This window comes from Tachypleus tridentatus, chromosome 5, assembly GCF_004210375.1.
Source record: "Tachypleus tridentatus isolate NWPU-2018 chromosome 5, ASM421037v1, whole genome shotgun sequence".
Taxonomy (NCBI): domain Eukaryota; kingdom Metazoa; phylum Arthropoda; class Merostomata; order Xiphosura; family Limulidae; genus Tachypleus; species Tachypleus tridentatus.
Genome location: NC_134829.1, coordinates 13,189,882 through 13,209,776, shown reverse-complemented (window position 1 = coordinate 13,209,776; position 19,895 = coordinate 13,189,882). Strand labels below are relative to the sequence as shown.

Sequence of the window (19,895 nt, the reverse complement as noted above, 5' to 3'; positions counted from 1 at the left end):
ATTACTTGTATTATTGTCAGAAGTGATAAGCATGTTTCTCTGACTTCTGTACAGAGATACTTTTGTGTTTCCTTCCACTGTAATGTGAAGTTATTGGTTGATTGCTGATGAAACACTAGTGTATTAGAGACCACATTCAGTGGAATATATTATGTTCACAGAGTTATTTGGTATAGGCTTCTGTGTTCAAATTATAAAACTTAACTGAATAAAGTGTGTTAATTATTGAGAAGGTTACACAAATTAAATCAAATTTTTCCATGTGAAGGAAAGTATTTTTAATATTATTATGAAAATAACTCTGCACTTGAGAGCAGTCACCAGACCATATACATACTCACAAAATTATTTAGTAGAAATACTTTAATAATCTGATTTTTTGTATACAAAATGGCAATGTTTACTGAAAGCTTGTCAACTTTTTTTTTATGATATACAAAACATATTAAAAGTTACTCTCTGATTTTTACTTTGTGGTTACAAATTGGGAAAGTTAGAAACCACTTTTAGTGGAATGTATTTTATTCACAATGTTGTTTTGTGTTCATGTAAAACGTATAACACAGACTACTCAATGTAAAGATGTTCATGATATTTACATCAAATTTTATGTTCTTCTAATACTAGTATAACATATAATACACACTGAACGTAGTATCTATGTTCATTACACTGTTTTGTTGTGTAGTTACATCATGGTATATGAGAATCTGTTTTCAAATGCACCTCATGGGTACTCACCGACTTGTTTCAAAATGTACTCCAGTTTATGGGGAATTGCTTCAATTGTTTCTGCTGGCAATTAGTTCATGTATAACGTACTGTTCATTTTGTGACAGTATCCAAAAATATATACAAACACTTTACGTAAAATCACTTATTGACTAGTTTAATCCAATATCTTACTAAATAAATTTCATTTCAAAGCTCTGCTAGGTTTAATTGCTGAATGCAGCATGTGCTTTATTCAAGTTTATTAAATATACATCATTTTAAAAAGTGTACATTACCAATTCTAACAGTTATATTGACATGAAGTAAAGTCCCCCCTTAACTTGTCTCTGGTTGTTTGAAAGTTCTGTAAAGGTTCTTAGTGTAAGTTTCATTGTATTACTATTTACCTCTCCTTACACAGACAACTTTACTATTACTATAAACTGATAATGAATCCACACATTCTCTTATGTCTTTCATGGATGTTAAAGATAATAGATAGTTATAATAATTAAAACTGAAGATCTGTCTTTGTGAAGTAGTTATTAATTTGAGTTGATGGTAGAGTAATTTTGGTTTTCATAATTTATTTAATAGTTTTGCTTTGCCTTAAACCATAGGTCTATGCAGAGACTAGTACAGCTATCTGGACAACAATAATATGATTCTTTTTTCTACCTCATATCACCCAACACACTTTTTTGTTTATTGTTTCAGCCTATTGGGCTTTACTGCCCAGATTTTGGCAACATGTACAACACCCCTTTCTGAGACCAGTAATTTTGCTGTATTCATGACAAATTAAAATCTTAATTTTTGTGCTTTCATTCATGCCTTACACAAGCCCGCATTTCATGGGAGTGGCAATTTCTATTGACACTTTTCAATGAAATTACAAATTCTAGATATATTTCAGGACAAAATTTGGGTCATTTCTATATTGACAAGAAAATTGTAATGTGTATTGTGTGCATCTATATGTATATTATAACCATACATTTTGAGGCCATAAACAAAATATGCTGCATATTTTTGAAAAGATCCTAAAAAGCTGGAACATGGGATCATAAAATGTATCCTAAGTGACTGAAGAAGTAGGATCCATATTGTGGTGGTGATACACTATCTATCAGTCTTAACCTCCAATTTGCTAATAAGAAGATTAGAAATTAGGAGAGCAAGATGTGGGAGATCAAACCCACAATATCCCACATCTATATTACCATTCACTGCCTGGAGGCAGTTGTGGGAAGGTGACTGCTCTCCCAAATTAAAATAAGATAAACATAAAAAGATAAATAAAATAAAATAAAAAATAAGGTACTATCATATGGGGGTAAGTAAGATAAAACTTACCTCTTGAAGTTAGCATTCCTGCTCCCAATATGGTAAAGGCACTAATTAACATAACATTGAACCATGGTTATGCCATTTTATATATAGACATACACACCATACATAGCATGAAAGCATTTTCTTAGGATGTATGTCCTACCTGCTTAAGGTATAAACCCTTTCATTATGGTATTGGTAGAATCCACTCAGCTCATAATCATGAAAGTATCCATGAGAGTATAACTATACTATGATTCTTAATAATGTATGCATTTGTTTACAAAATTCTGCTGATTATTGGTAAACATTACAAGATTTTTGTACATAAAATATCAAGATATCTTAAATATTTTCTTTCAGAAGGTTGACTGCAACATGCAGAGTAAATTATCATTGTAGGATTAAAAATGTTTTTATAATAAAAAAAAATTCATATTTCACATAGGAAACCTTTATAACTTCCAGATAGTTATCAAATGTAAAGAAAGAACTTTATACTTAGCTGTTATTTTCACAATTGAATCAGAATCTCTCTATGTGTTTGATGGATTTGACTGATCTCCAAATCACCATAAAAATACAAATTATACCTTTTTTGTTACAAGAATGACTACAGATTATAACTCAAACATAAATTTTTAATATAAATAACTTAAATGACATAACATTATATTGACCCTTCAGCTATTGCTGACTAACGTGATAGAAGTTACAATTATACAGTGCACATCCAACAATATCAAACTGGCCTATATGAAGTGACCTGTCTTGGCTGTGTTTTAGTGCACTATTCTTTTGTAAAATACAGTCACACTTCAGCTGTAATCATACATGTATATACATTATTACTATTTATGAACAAGTTTTTAAAACATAGCACAGTAAATAAACATGTAAAGTATAAAATTATCTCTTCTAGTTACAACCTTTGTACTTGAATGCTGCTTGTAATAGGTTGCTATGGCTTAAGGAATTTTGTACATGGACATTGTGAAACAATAAATTTTAGGATTTATACATATATTTGAATAACTATAAAATCATAAACAACTCTATTGATACCCCAATATAGTAGTTATATATATGTATATATAATGTAGTACAATATATGTACTTATATATTTCATTATAAGTTATGTGTAATATCTAAGCTGTGCCTGGGTGGAGAAAAAGAAAAAACATTGAACAGACTAAAGATTCAACTTACCAGCACAAATGTTTGTCTGGAAAGAAAAAGATGATGTTATATTTGAAAACAGCTGAGAAAACCACTTGTGGAACATTCTAAACTTCTGATTGGTTATTCACTTGTCATATATAAGTGTATATAAAGGACTGTTTCCAAAAATCAAATGAGGTGAACAAGCCACTGTGGTTGATCAGTACATTAGTGATAACTCAGAACAGAGAAAAGACAGGAGGTTTTTATTTTGTATTCTAGTTTTGAAAACTAGGTAATTTGAATTTCTGATTCATACAGATCTATAGACTTTGTATTTTGACATCACAACATCTAATTTTAACCAGTGCTGTATTCAGCATGCTGTGTGACAAACAAAAAAAATCAATATTTGGGTGTTTTTTAAATATTTACTTTTAAGTTAAGAAACTAACTAATATATAATACTTATATAATATTTATAATATAAAATAGCAGTTCAATAAAACAACTGATGCTGTGTTGTAATTGGGTTAAGCATGTACTAAATTTTAGCCCAGCATGGCCAGGTGGTTAGGGAGCGCGACTTGTAATCTGAGGGTCACTGGTTTGAATTCCCATCACAACAAACATGCCTGCCCTTTTAGCTGTGAGCACATTATAACGTGACAGTCAGTCCTGCTATTTGTTAGTAAAAAGAGTTGATGGTGGATGGTGATGACTAGCTTCCTTGACTCTAGTCTTAACACTGCTAAATTAGGGATGGCTAGTGCAGATAGCCCTCCTGTAACTCAGTTGGAAGATTCAAAACAAACAAACAAGCTGAATTTTATTTCAGTCTCTGTAATTATACTGTATTATGTACTATCTAGCTCTGAAATTTAAATTTGTTTGAAAGACTAAGATGTCAAATGTCACTGTAATTTCTACATTTCTTGCAGGTGTGATGTTAAAAAGTGTTTGTGCAGCAAATCTTTTTAATTTTGTGCTGATGTTTCCATTAGAAGTGATGTTACTTTGTTCATTCAGTTGCAAATAGGGTAATTCATATAATAAGTGTTAATGAAACAACCATGTCTATGAAGAAAAATGAAATGGCATAGACTGTTTGGTACCACATAGGGCAGGAATTACACTTTCCTAACCATGCGAATCTCGCTAGTCAGGAAAGTCTATGAAACATACAGTACATTTATTGGTATACTTGGTATCAAATTAGGGAATCGTATCAATAAACTGCTCATCAGCCTTAGTGGTATTCATGACTGGCATGAAAAACAAAGAGCTAAAATCCATGATGACGAGAAAACACTTGTAGGAAAAATATATATGTAAAAACGACTGGTATGGGTAGAGAAAACTTTTAAGTAGAGGAAGAGTGAACAACGTTTCGACCTTCTTCGGCCATCAAAGAAGTTCGAAACGCTGTTCACTCCTCTACTTAGAGTTTTCTCTATCCATACCAGCCATTTTTACATATATAAAGAGCTAAAATATCTGGTGTGTATGTATGAATATGCAATTTTTGCTTTCACGCACAGGTATATAGATGATATAATTAGTATAAATAACCCTGATAAATAATTCTGTTCACACTATTTATCTGCTAGAATTAGAAACTGAAAACACTTTAATTTTAAATGTAGAGGCACATTTAGATAGATATATAAAAAAATTGATAATGACATTAATCTAAATATTTTTCTTTTTAGATATATGGTTTACCCTCTTTTAAAAATAGTGCACCATACTTTTCTGTTATAAGCATTATAACTTCACAATTATTCAAATTTTGTAATACAATATTTCAACATTAAATGTAAAATTTAAGGTTGAATTGATTTAATAAAAAAAATGAATAAAAATTAAAATATTCTGTGATAAATTTTACTGATGGTTTCTGATAAGTATTTTTATTTTTAATAAGGTCATTTAAACAACCTGCATTACTTTTATCCAGATTAACATCTTATCACATATAGTTACAGTGGACTTAATGGGTGGTGGTTGAGAGTTATAACTAGTTTAGATAACTTGATAAGGATTTTACAGTAGTATAATCTAATTACTAATTGGTACTTTTCTACTATAATGGGGGCTGTAATGCCAACCTCAGAAGGTGCATTTTTCTTTCTTACTCCTAAGTGATGTAGTACCTTATTTCCTTTTTGTGTTTTTCTTCTCGTTTACTTTGTAGAGCAGTCACCTTCCCACAAGTGATATAGATGTGGGATATTGTGGGCTTGAGCACCAACATCTCGCTCTCCCAATTCCAATATCTTTTGATTATTTTATTTTTACAAATTTCTTCATGTAAGACTGATAGATGGTGTATCCCTGCCACAATGTGGGTCCTACTTGTAGAGTTACCTCCAAACCCCAGGGCACATTTTACATCCCAGATTATAGCCTGTACCCTGCAGATCCTTTAAATTTATACAGCTTCTTTAATTTAACTTTTGTTTGGGCTATATATATATATAGTTCCAAAACAATGCACGATATTGTGAAAACTTTCATAGAGGCAAACCAGAATTCAGTTGAAGGACTGTCAGAATCATGTACAGAAGTTACAAGACTATATATCAGTAGTGACAAAAATTCAGTTATGATCTTATAAGCTCTGCTCTTAATCTCTTAAAAAATCAGAAATTCTCTGGAGATAAAGTTTATCTCTTACAAGTTTATACATGTATATTACATATACAATATTTAACTGGTAAATAAATTCAAAACCTGCAATTCACTACTGTCTCCATCATGTTTGAAATTTGTAGTTGCTAATCTTTTTATTACTGGTAGCCTGAAACTATGCTGGCAACTTCTATGAAATAATCAACTTGATCCAGCAAGTTTTCCCATGTTCTGTTAAACCAAAAACTCTAAGCTGGCTTTTGCTCTTTCCATTTCATGAAGAAAAGAATAAAACTGTGCTAGGGAAAGCTCTGGAAAAATAAAAAAAACTGATAGTTTATAAACATGTTGGGATAATTAATTTTTTAAGAATTGTTATCTTATCAAAAGTTTTTACAATTCATAAATTACAGTATTACCTAGAAATTTATTTTCCACTTGTCCATTGCCTTTATCAATAACAAGTTTCATCTGCAAGAATGTATTTCCCACTTGGTTGATTTCACTGCTGGCTGCAGTCACTGTGAAAAGAACAATATCAGTTATTATATTGCAAATAATTCTGCTCTTAGAAATGAACACCTCAGAATTATAATAATGCAAAATTGTTGTGATATTTTTGCCAACAACACAAAGCTGTAACTAACCTCCAAACTTCCATTCCATATCTATCAACTGGTTCACACTGATAATGTGATTTAAACTGGTCTGCACAAGAGCAGAATAGTCACTTTCCCACTGAGGAGAAAAAAGAAAGAACAAAACCTATACCTTGACCTCAGAAGTTGTGTTTTGTTTTAAGTAAATCAATATATATATAATTAGTAATTTATTTTATTAACTTGAGATTTAACAATTTTATGACAATACAGTTAATTACAGAAAAATTAGATTCACAGTATTATTTTACCTTTCTTGACAAGTGTTCTGCCTTGTCTTCACTTAAACCTAGAGTGAGGAAAAAAAAAGGTTTGAAAAATAATTTGACAGTGAGACTGAGACTTCTACCTGTCATTTTAAATTACAATAGTGTTAACCTAAAATTAACTGAATTTCCATTTACACTAGATGTGAAATGTATAACAAATTAAAACTTTTAATATTAGAAAATGTCATATTTTATAGTGTTTTTGAAGACAGAATTATAACTTACATTATTATGAAGATATACTGTAACATACCAAGTTTAACAGCATCTGCTCTCATCTGTGCTGCTGTAATTCCTCTTTTCAAACCTCCTGAAAGTAATTTCAGTTGTTACTTAACATTCTTTCTCAGACATTATTTTTTTCCAGTAAGTGAAGTAACAGCTGAGTCTTAAAAGATTGTTTTGCTCACAAACAGCTTTAAAATTTTCCTCTACAAGAGCCAAGGTTACAGAGTTAACAATTAAGAAGTTTAGTGACAGTAATCTATTCAGATCTTAAAAATGTCTATCATTGATGCATATAATTGTTGAATTCTACCCATCAACAGACTGATGTCATCAAATTAATTCAAATATTCTTATTTAATGAGGTACAGTTTTAGTAAAAAATATTTAATAGAATTAAGGGGTAAGTATTAATAATCTTCAACTAAAAAGCCATAAACTCAGAAGAAAGATTTAATTTATATTTGGAAGTATTTCCATTTAAAGAGCAAACACTTACACTACAAAATAATTCCTTCAGTACATTTAGTTTCAAAAGTATAAAATGATTCTTAAAAGCTTATCTTTACAAATTTCTCACCTTGTGGTAAAAGAAGCAGACTCTTCATAATATTTTTTAATCCACCCAGGTTGACCCCATGTTTCTCTGAAAATGTTCCTAAGTGTTGTAGCAATTCTGTTGACTAAACCAGAAAATCATTTTAAGCTTTACTGAGAAGAAAAACAAATTTAAATACCACTTGTTCAAGTCACATTCATTCTTACAATACCTTCAAGCATTATGTAATCAACTATCACATTTTATTAAAAAAAAAAACCTACTGTGCATAAACTCTGTAAAAGTTCTCAGAGTTATAATTTTCCTATACTTAAAACGTATTTCCAATAGGTACTTACCTCGTTTGACAAGATATTCTCATTCAGTGTTGCCATCTATATGCAAACTTTTCCTTTAAACATGCCACAAGCCTTGCACTCTCCCCCTCACTGGAAGTAGTGTATTCCAACATGTCTCTCTTAAAAATCATCATATGTGATTTATTAACCAATAGTAGCATTGCATGTTCAAATGACACGAGACTCCCTCCATATTCCTCTACCAAACCTTCACTTAATGTTTGGCAGATGTGAACACCAGAAAAGAGAGGAGGAAGGGTGTTTTAGCGAAGAGGTGTGTATATATCAGAAATACACTTTTCATATAGGAAAATAATAACTTCTGACATAATACCTCATCTCATAAGATTAGCTATAATACAACACTGAGGAGAATGATGGACCAGTACAAGGGAAATACCCCTGGAAGCATTTGAAGAATACCTCACACCATGAGAAAAAGAGATCCAGAGATCAAAGGAGGGGAAATGCACCACTTCTGAGCCAGGTGTACTCTTTGGCTGCATGTAGAAAGTTATGAAGTGTAGAGTGGCTAATGTGCATCAGAATGTACATGCAAAACAAGGGTAGGATGAGAATCCTTCTGTCTTCACCTATAACCCGAAAACTGGGGATTACGATTTGCACCAATTTACGGGTACTACACAAGGACCAACACCCTACAACAGGCCATCTTGCATCATGAGGATGGATTCAACTTGTGCAAGGATTTTGTTAATAGGTTCACTCAATTCCAACTCCTAAAGATCCACTTACATGTGGTGGATCAACTCAATTATTTGTGTAAATAAATAGTAGAAGGCTCCAGCAACCAGTTCAGTGACAGATCAACTGCTCAATAGTGTATATAGTATAAGGAGGCCACGTCATCTTGTATGGTGATGGACTAACTCCAGTAGTTGTGGATTGTTAAGTACATAAATAGTATAAGAAGGTCATAGGTCAACTACACTGATAATGCATGTAGTCCCAAGAAGACAAGTAGCATCTACACCAACAGAACACCACCACCCTACTCTTGACAGAATAGTTATAGTAAACCTTTTTGTGGAAACCATTCAGGAGGAAGCCTCCACAGTCTACTACCCCAGTAGCTTGGAACTGTAAAGTGGTAAAGAAAAACCATACTCCATGCAAAGAAATAAATTGAAATATGACAATATACATGTGTGTATTTTCATATAGCAAAGCCACCTCGGGCTATCTGCTGAGTCCACGGAGGGGAATCGAACCTATGATTTCCACTCAAAGAAGAAGATGAAAGACACAGGAGAGACTGGAAGACTGTCATCACCAGAGGCAGTGTAACTGGTGACCACAATACCCTATTTTGAAAAGCAAACCACACTGAGTTCTTCACTCAGTACAGCAGGGATGGGCAGCTATACCAATGCAGTCCACGAGAGATACAGTTTGGAATAAACAAATTTATGAAGCAACCACTGTAAGGTAGTTAACCTTTCAGAAATATTATGGAACACCCCATATCTATGGTGACTGTGTGGAGTCCTGGACGAAAACATACAAGTCAACATGGTATACAATACAGATTTTAAGTTAAAGAATACCTGGTCAGGTACCACTTGCCACAAAGTAGGATCTGTGTGATAAAAGGGAAGAAAGGCCCCTGAAAAAGAGGAAAATGAATAAAACTTACCAGTTAAAGCTGTATCAAAGTCTAAAGCACAGCCACAGGTGAAAGATGAAAACTTGATTCAGATGAATGCATAATGTGATGAAGATAGTGGGAAACAAATAAACTGGTTGTGGTTCATGCGATGGCTTGATCTATCTCTTCCAACAGATGACGAAGATGAAATGTAAGAAGACTGATTCAATGGGAGTAAACAAAGAATAAGGTACAGGATAAAGACAATAGAGAGGAATAGGCCAAATGGACCAGAAGGTTAATCCAATTTGTAAGGGTAGAAGGAGAAAGATTATAAAGGGAGGAGGATTGGAAGGAAATAAAAATACAGTTGTACATGCAGTATCACACTATAAGGCCCTGACTGAACACAGAAGTCTGTCAAGGCCCAGATAAGGAAAAAACAGGATAGAAAACAGGAAAAAAGGAGGAACAATCTTCCTAATCCTCTGAGGTCTTAGGGGGATTGGAAAAGATAAGGAGGGCAAAAAAGGGTACATGAAATGTTAATGGCAAACAAATAAAACCAGCAATGTTTGCAGGTCAAGAGAAAATGGAAATATATCTTAAGGGATAAACGAAACAAGGAGCATGAAGAAAGTGGTTAAAATGGAGTTTAAATCAGAGCATGGAAACCAAGTTGTGTTGGTCAATTGGGTGCAATAAAGAGAACAAGACAAGGAGAGGTGTGTAACAGAAAAACCACCTGAAGAAACAATCAGACAGGAGGGTACACATAAAGGTACATGAGAGACCAATCCTTCCTGAAGGTATCGACAGCCAGAGCCTGTGGTACAAGTAACAGAAAGAGGGCAACATTGTACCGAGGCCCACAGTAAATGAATCCAATTGATTAGAACTCCATCAAATGCAGAGGTCCCTTAAAATGAGTAAACCGAATGATCACTCCATGGGAGAAATTTGGCTCAGGCAAGAAAAATGATCTGTTACTGGATTGAAAATAGATTTCTGGGCCAAGTAGCCTCTTCATGGTTAATAAGAGCCACCACCACCATAGAGCTGTCAGAATGAACCACTACTAGATGGTGACTGGCAAGAGAAATGAAATAATATAATGAAATTGCAACTCCAGAGCCCAAACTGATGAGCAAGTGAATGTGAAAAAATACCTATGAAGCCAGTGAAAGTCTGAAGTGAGTGCCCAAAACTGGTAAGCTAACCTGAGATGAGAAAACTGAAGAAAAGGCTGAAATGGAAGTACTAATGGAATACAGATGTAGGCAATGGATACATCCATTATCGTCACCTACCACCCAATTGAAAATGTCCATCTCAACCTGAAAAAAATATACTATGGTAAACATGGGGAGTAAGATGAAGCAGTTCAGGCAAAAAATTGATGACTGTTCATCAATCTACAGTTGTCTTGGAGACAACACAGAAATTGGAAAAAAAAAAATCCAGAGGGATGGTGAATCAGTTCAACTGCTTGAGGCACAGTAAATCCCAAATTGTCTCTGACAGATGCAGGAATGTCACTGGACCTCAACGAGAAAGAAAGGAAACTGGAAATGAGAAATAGCAAGAGGTAGGAAATGGGATAATGAAACCTTCTGAAAGAACCCTTAGCAACCATTGATCAACAACAAAGGGAAGCCAGCGAGGAAGAAACACCATTAGTCAAACTCTGACAAGAACTAAACCATCAGGGTAGTCATTGGTAGTCAAAGAAATCAACAAAAAAAAGTACCCAGAAATGAAGTAGTGGAAAATGGTTGTGAGGAATAAGTAGCATATAATGCTTCAGCTGAGACAAATGGGCTACAAAAGTTATAAGTGCACACTGCTGGTGGGCTGACACTACCCACATATCAATATTGTTAGGGACTGGATCATAAACATGAAGTCTTAAAAAAAGGAGCAAGATGTACGATCCTGAGATACATGGAAGGTAATGTGATCTGAGATAACCAAATCTCTGTCTAGATGGTCCCAACAATAAAGACCTGAGTTGAAGACAAATTACAGATTAAAGTGGAAGAGAGAAAGTGAAGCTTACTGGCAAAAATCCCACATGATATCTGTGGAAATCATCTGAGAGATGATGTAAGAAAAAAAGATACCAGATAAGAGTATCTATGAGACTAACAGCTGATTCAGGATCCACACAAATGCTGATCAAAAAATGTAGAGTCCTTGGAGGGCACAACAAGCTAATCTCCTTGTGGAATTATAAGGTTAGTGGAACAGCAATAACCCAAATATCAGGGGAGGAAGTAAAATAGTACATGTAATAATGAAGGTCAAGGTGACATGAATAAAACAACGCAAACCTGAGAAAGAAAATCCAAGAAGATCAAGTTAGGCCCAGGAGAACCTCAGACTGGTGAACTGTAATAACTGACAAATTTTAGAGATGAAAAAAAAGAGACAAAGTCCTCATCAGTCAGCAGAGTCTCACCAGTTCCAGTAGGTATCATGATGAATTGCAAGAGGAAAGAATGGACCCTGTAACATTTTACTTCTTGATGCATGACAACAGATAAATATATCATCAGGTTGCCACCAACTGTTGTGACCTTCAAAGTGGTAAGGTCAACTTTGGAAGTCATTACACAGAAAAGTTTCACAACACTCAAGTGCAAAAATAAAGCAATGGAAATTAACTGATAAATATGAAAAAAGAATCTGATTGAACAAATCAAATTAAGTTTAAAATGAACCATCGTGTGAGGAAAACAAAGTCAAACATGCTGCAATAAATAAATAATAAAGCACATCTGAACTCAAATGCTGCTAAATGAGAAGTGAAGGTTTGATAGTCACGTGAGCATGCTATGCTACTATTTGTTAACAAATGATATATGATGACTTGTAAGAGATACACATTGAAATATACTAATTCTAAAATGGGGGGAGTGCAAGGCTTGTGGCATGCATAAAGAAAAGGTTTGCATATAGAGTACAACACTAAAGGAAAATAGCTAATCTTGTGACAGAAGTGTAAGTATTGAAATAATTCTGAGTTATACAAATCTATTTTCTGTTTAGTATTTCTAACAAAATTTTTTCACCTTACATCACAATTCTGTGATGTCAAAGTAATTAGTCAAAATGTTAAATTTCTTAAATTTAATCCCATCTCTGTTATTAAAATAACTTATTACATGATATTCTAATAAAATGTATATTTAAATACAATGGGTATAACACATTTGTACTTAATTCATTGATCAACTGTCTTTATCACTTAATTGTTTCAACATTTGAAAACAAGTCAAATGTACTAATGGTTAGAATTAGATGATTTGTGACAGTTGCTAATGAAGTAATCAATGATTCCATTAAGTGATGTGTTCCCCATGCAATTGTTACATAAAGCAAAAAATAAAAATGTCACTGACAAGTGCTGACATCTAGTTGCTTCCTGTTTAATTGGCAGTTCAAAAAAAAAATGTTAGCAATGGGTACTGCCATCCAGTCAAAATTGTGAAATTGTGGGAGTGGCAGATAAGGTTTAGTAGTTTTTTTAAAATTAAAAGTAAGTGTGAGCAAGTTTTGTGGTAGCAGAAACTGAACCACAAAATTCAAATCATCTTTGAATCATGATACCCTCCCACCATGAATAACCACAGATGAATGAACTTCATGTGAAAAGGAATTTTAATTTATTGAACAGAATAGAATACAATCCATTATGTAACTTTGTGCTTAACAAGAAACATAACAGCAATATTTTTATTACATGCATAGTTAAAGTAATTAAACAAAAACAGTAATTTAGATTAATTCATTATTTTCATGACAATTGATTTTTATTATAATTTAAATTACTTGACTGTTAAAGTAATTCAAAACAAGAACCTCACTTGTGAGAACACAAATAAAATAAACTTTTCAAATTATGTGGGAAGGTTTACTTGACCTTACAGATGTGTGTTAGTATCTACTGTAATCTAACTGAACCAACCACAGACATACTTCATAACACAAGATAACATTGTGCTAGAAATATTAAACAAGTAACCCACTAGGTTACGCTAAGGATTATGTAATTAGGATGTACCAGAATAGTTATATTAAATATAATATCAGTAAAATATTCATGTCAATCTTACTTGCTCAGATGGACAACTATCTTAAAGCTGGAGTTGTAATGTCTGTACTTTAACAATACATCTCTATTTAACAACAATAATTTACCTAAATTTAAAACTCACACCCTGTTAAGTACAATAATGTATCTAAATTCAAATGTTGCATTCTGTTTAACAATAGTAATGCACTTAGTTAAAGCATTCTGTTTAATAATAATGTACTTATTTCAAGAATTCTGTTTAACAATAGTATACTTAAATTCAAAACTTACATTATGTTTTCCTACAAGGAACTGAAAGACTATTTCCACAAGCTGACTGAATTGCTGAGAGAAATGGAAGAAAAAGAGAAAAAAGACATTCATACATCATTATGCAACACTAGATCATTGAAATTTTGCAATGTAAAAATTTTCAACTTTGTAACCTTGTGTTTTTAAACTTTATTTTGTTGTTTGACTTGCAGGTTTTACAGAAGTACATGTAAATTGTTTACAAGTCTACTTATAAACATGGAGCATTTTTCATTGAACTGGTGATTTTGTGATTTTTGCAAAAGTGAAGACACTAGGTATATGCGTATGAAAGTTTTTTTTAACTTTTATCATTAACCTGTATGATGTATCCAAGTATTATGTTTTAACAACTCATAATATTACAAGAAGCATAAGAAAGTTGTGCTTTAATAACTACTTGCTATAAAATTAGACTACATTTTATTACTGCATTATCTGAGACAAATTATTACATTTGAATATTTCGTGTTTTGATTAAATGATGCCAGGCATGTTTACTTTAGTTTGTCATGTAAAGATGTATTGCATTAGATCTTCTTTTGATCATACAAAAATATGTTGCATCCTTCAGTTTCATAAGAATTTTCACCACAGAACATTGTTAAAATAACTTAAGTTTTAGTGGTTTTGCACTTACATAATAGAAACTTGAGTTTTAATGCACAAAATTACATTGGATTGGTTTTGGCTGTAACCAGCTGATGAATAATAATTTTTGTACAACAGAAAATATAATTTTGTAATAAAACATAAACACAATGAAACTAATATTTAAACATATTTCTGTTCACAAATAAATACTGTATAAATGAATACATACAGATTACAGCATTCATTTAGTTCCAACAGATTTTAAAATAGTGACACTTTAAATGATCTTCATATAATGAAAAAAAAACTGAATGTTCCAAGACCTGTTGTATTTCTTTTCAGTAAACTTTGGTATTTTCTTTCTATTTTGATGATCAAAAGGTGATCAGATTTAGGTAACCTGTGCTCATTAATAAAACATGTTTCAGTCTCACTTTTATCAACCTCAAAAATCACTGTTCCATGCAACATCCTTTTTATAGGTCTTTCAATTTCACCAATACATCTTTTACTGGAAATATCATAAAAGATACTGTAGATACACCTTTCCCTATACATCTCTTCAAAAGCTCTTGGCTACATATGGTCCAGTTGTTTTACTGACAATAACCATGCTGTTTAAATGTGAAGCCATTAAAAGAGAGATAGGTGAATGAATCCACATAGAGGTAAACCAGTTTCCCTTATAGTATTATTCATAATATCAATAGCTTTACGACTAAAACATGGTATTTAAACTGCAACATTTTTTTCATGAACTCTATTCATTTGCTCTTATTTGTCTTGAATGGTAACCAATTGTTTTTTCAGGATAATAATAAGCTTTCAAGATCTTTCTCATATATGCTTTGTTAGCTTCAGGTATTTGATAAAATTGGTCTTCATACTGTGTGGCATCAACACTTGAAATTCTGAGGCCTCAGTTTGAAACCTGTTGTTCAGTACTCCATACCAACTACAAGTGTTGCATGTTTGACTTCTACTATTCCATATCAATATGAATGTTAGTTATTTGCAACTTTTACACAAGTCATCTGCAAGTTATTTCTAGATTGTTATATTCATGATTTAGTGATATTGCATACCTCTGATGACCTTAAATATTCTTCAAACGCATTTTAGTTTGTTTAAAGCATAGGTCTACTGGTCAGAGTTAAGTAAACAAGACCTGTTTGGCAGAATGATTTCCCTTTTCTTATTCCTTTCTCTTCGATAGTTAGTTTAGTCTTTATTTTAACACTGATGTTAATTTTACAAATGTCAGTGTGTATCTACTGCAGCAGTACAGAAATAAAAACAGTGTGCTACAATATAATTTTTGTTTCATATTCTTACAATTAACCAACAATATTGGTCAGCCAGTGAAATATCCAAATGTCTGAAAATTGTTCTAAATCACCAGCCTAATTGCCTAAATGATCTAAAAGGTAGTTTTCAGTCCACTCACCCCTTTAAAAATAGAAATAACATAAGTAACTCCAATCCTCAAGAACCTCACTGACCAAAAACTAGAGAGAAGATCATATTTCTGATACCTGACACCCTTTAAAACCCTGAGAAAAACCTTACCTGGCCATGTGGTATATTTTTCTATTTTTGACGTCTCAGTCCTTCTACTTATAACCAAAGTAGTAATATCAACATAATTCAATTACGGTATTTCCCACAGAATGTTCACAATCAAGATAATTGCCAAATTTTCTCTTGTAAGAACAGAAGTGAAGAAATATTTAACAGCTTAGCCAAATTATAGTTTTCAACATAAAAAAACAACCTTACCATCAAAGCATACTTTAATTTAAGGGTTGGATACAGATAAACTGATGATAAATGGGGCCTACATGATGGCCTCCAAATGTCATTTCAATGCCGATACCAACATTCGCTTTACCTTCAGTGCACTTAAAAAACAACAACAAACAAGTATTTATGCCCTACACAAACTATGACAATAAATAAATACACTACTGTTTTTAAGGACAAGTACTAACTAGTTGAAGCTAGACTGAGTAGATAGGGCTAAATCCGTTATTCGTTCAACTTCAACTATCTTTAAACTTTATTATTGGTCTCAAAGTGGATTATTCGTTGTAATTATCAAATTGTTAACTAATTATTCTTAATAGTATTCAGCAGCTCTAGTAGAAGTAGTGCTCAGTAGTAAGGCTCATAAATCAGTTATTAATATAGTTACTCCTACCGAGTGCGACTCCTCCATCTACTGGTCCTAGTTAATTTATAGATATACTTAAGAGAACCTCTCACTATTTACACTCTGTTTAATTACTTCTTCTTTTTATGCACTAACCTCAAAGTTTAACTTATTCATACTCTGAAAATCCGATATCACAGCATCTGGTGGAACACTTTCCGAAAAATACAACCCCGTAATTGCCATCTTGCCACACATATATTTAGCGCCCTCTGTGTTGGTAAACAAACGAAAAACTTAACTTGTTTGGAAGAAAGTACAACATGAAAGCTATGGGCTGTTTAAAACGAAGGTGTTCTGGAGAAATAGTTTCTCGTCAACTCCGCGCATGAATATGGTTGCCATCGAAGGATTGTTAGATTTTGACTGAGAGGTTTATATCTAACATATTTGTCTTGTCAGAACGATGATTTTAGCGATGAAAGGTTTCTTTTTTTTCTTCTTCATGCTAATTGACATGTGATTAGTTGAGAGTCACTTCACTTGCACCCCGCTAGTACAGCGGTATGTCTCCGCATTTCCAATGCTAAAATCAGGGATTCGATTCCATTCGGTGGGCTCAACAGATAGCCCGAGGTGGCTTTTCTATAAGAAAAACACACACACTTAACTTCTGGCAAATAACACTAGACAACAAAATAATTTGCTGCTAAAGAAAATGCATGTGATTTGAGATAATTTGATGGTATTAATTTCAAAAATATAGTCAGTACAATGTTGTGAAATTAAATTTATGTGGACATTTGAATGGGTAAAAGGCATATATAATTTAAAATACTGGCTGTATCATATTTGTGTAAATTTCCAAATATATTGTGCATGTGTACTATTTGTTCTCGATACAACAGTAGCAAATTACAGCACTTTCTTTTCAATTTCACACTTATCTTTTCCGCCCGGGAATCACAAAACCCTCACATTCTCAATTTGCTAATTTCCCTCGTTTAGCATAAAAGGGGCAAAGTCTCGCAGTAGCCTCTGATTCACCTCTCAGCAGGCGTTCCCCAAGGTTTAGTACTAAGCCCTCTGTTGTATGTATTATATGTTAATGACATCCCCTTTCCCAAACCCAAGTACACCTATGCGGCGCAATATGCAGTATGGAGCATGTCACGCGAACCCCTACTGCCTGCCTCTAAAGTCCAATCCACACTGAACAGCATTATCACCTGGTGTAACACCTGGCGGGTCGCGCTTAATGCAATTAAAATACAGGCTATAATCTTTAAACGCAAAATCTCAAGAAAAAACAAATCTATCCCCAAAGTTAAACTGAAAATGATGAACACTGAGCTTAAATTTTCTTCAATTACAAAATTTCTTGGCATCACGCTCAACAAGAAACTAACTTGGACTGATCACTTTAAAACCATACTCCCAAAAGTCTATAAACGAATCTACTACCTCAGAAGAATCAGTAGTATTATCAAGGGCTGCAGAACTAAAATGATTCTCACCATATACAAGATTTACATCCGGCCGATCACTGAATACGGCAACATGATTACTGCAAACGCACCCCTCTTCCACCTTAAGAAATTACGACAAGCCCAGAATCTTGCCATTTCACTGGCATATCGACTCCCCCAGATACATACCGATAGCTTACCTTGATAAAGCAAGCACCATCTCGCCTCTCAAGAAAATACTTACCTATCTAGCATCTAAATACTATAGAAAAGCAAGCAACCGCACACAATTAACAAGACAATTTCCACAACTAGCAGCCACTCCACGAACTTGGCAGAGATACCACTCTCCATATAATTACATACATGCCCTGAATGTAAACTCGAATATCTAATCATATATGCCTTCATACTTTCAGTGTTGGGCACTGGTGCGGTTGTTTTCTTTCGGCGCCCCACCAGTGAAAGTGGGTTTTTTGGGGTACTCCCGTTTCCCCCCCCATATCAAAATTCTTTTTCTCTTAGGATTTATAGATCTCAGCCCTGATAAGAGGCCAGTTAGAACGCATCATAATCATCACCAAATGTTTAGTATCATAATTCTGGATAATTTATATCAAGAGTTTAACTAGGCTGACGTACTGTTTGCATCTCTCTGCTCGTCTAGTCTCTCTTCGACCACATCTACGTCAAAGAAACCTTCGAGTTGATGCGAATGGGGTGCTGAGCCTCTCGCCGCAGCTACGATCTCTCTCCAACTCGCGGGCCTCCTTCGCAGCTTGTTCCGACGCTCCTCAAATAGTTACACAAATATGTTCATTTCGGGGTCATCTGTGACCACCACTCCAGACTAATAAATAACTAGCCACTCAAGTTCAGTTCACCAGTCTCGTAATTCCTTGACAAATTTACTCTAGTCGCGTGTGGGGTGAATAGAAACAGTAGTTTCTGACCGCCCCTGGTTATTTTTCGTTCCCCAAAGGGGAACGAAATAATAAGTTAACCTAAGTAATAATAAGTTAGCTCAACCAAGTAACCTCTGACTCACTCAATCGCTCACTTCACCTCGTTCTACTCATAGTAAAAACAACGTCTGATTTTCTTCCTCTCTCTTTACTCGCAATATAATTAAATTCTGCAAAATTTTGTTAATAAAAGCTTTTAAATTTTAGTCCTGTAATCATAAATTATTTTATATTTTCTAGAAAATCATTTGATATGGTGGTTGTCTACTGTTCAAGTAAAGACCGAAAATGCAAAGAATTCACACGAAACAGAAAATACATTGCAGTTTCGAAAAGGAGAAATATCACACACCAGGTAATCGTAGCTTAGTACCATTATTTTTGGTGCAAAACTGGTGACTCTATATTTATATTATTGTACATTTTAAACATCTGGTTTGACACAGCGGCTGATAAAAAAAAGAGAGTAAGTGTGCTATTTGCATGATGTGATGTGAGCCCGAAGGTAGTCTAACTTACTGTTATTTTTGCACTGTTAATATTTCTGGATATTCAGTCAAAACTCAACAATCCATAAATATCCAGATATTTCATCTGCAATGAAACCAGTACCCCATGAGGCGGTTTTCCAATGTCATGCTCACTAGCAAACTGGAAAACGGAAGAGTTATCCTATGAAAAAGACAATGAAACATCTCCATCCTCTTCATCAAGTAATTCTATACCTGTGTTACCTCAACAAAAATTGCTTCATCTGAACACAGAAGAAGAGGTAAATTATCTGATTTATGACTTTTCTCTATCAAAACAGCCTTGGAAATTTC

General features: G+C 33.5%; 1 protein-coding gene across 2 annotated transcripts; it reads right to left on the bottom strand.

Moving 5' to 3' along the window:
- Positions 1 to 933: 933 nt before the first annotated feature.
- On the bottom strand, positions 934 to 16,921 carry LOC143250553 (COMM domain-containing protein 7-like). 2 transcript variants are annotated; one of them, XM_076501285.1, is made up of 8 exons: positions 16,794 to 16,921; positions 13,871 to 13,924; positions 7,576 to 7,678; positions 7,024 to 7,080; positions 6,753 to 6,790; positions 6,490 to 6,580; positions 6,262 to 6,363; positions 934 to 6,153 (listed from the first exon to the last, which is right to left on the bottom strand). In XM_076501285.1, the coding sequence occupies exons 1-8, from the start codon at positions 16,893 to 16,895 to the stop codon at positions 6,077 to 6,079; spliced, it is 624 nt and encodes a 207-aa protein (XP_076357400.1). In that variant the 5' UTR covers positions 16,896 to 16,921; the 3' UTR covers positions 934 to 6,076. The 2 variants fall into 2 exon arrangements, with proteins under 2 accessions (XP_076357400.1, XP_076357401.1); XM_076501286.1 differs by having other exon boundaries at positions 16,686 to 16,894.
- Between the last annotated feature and the right edge of the window lie 2,974 nt (positions 16,922 to 19,895).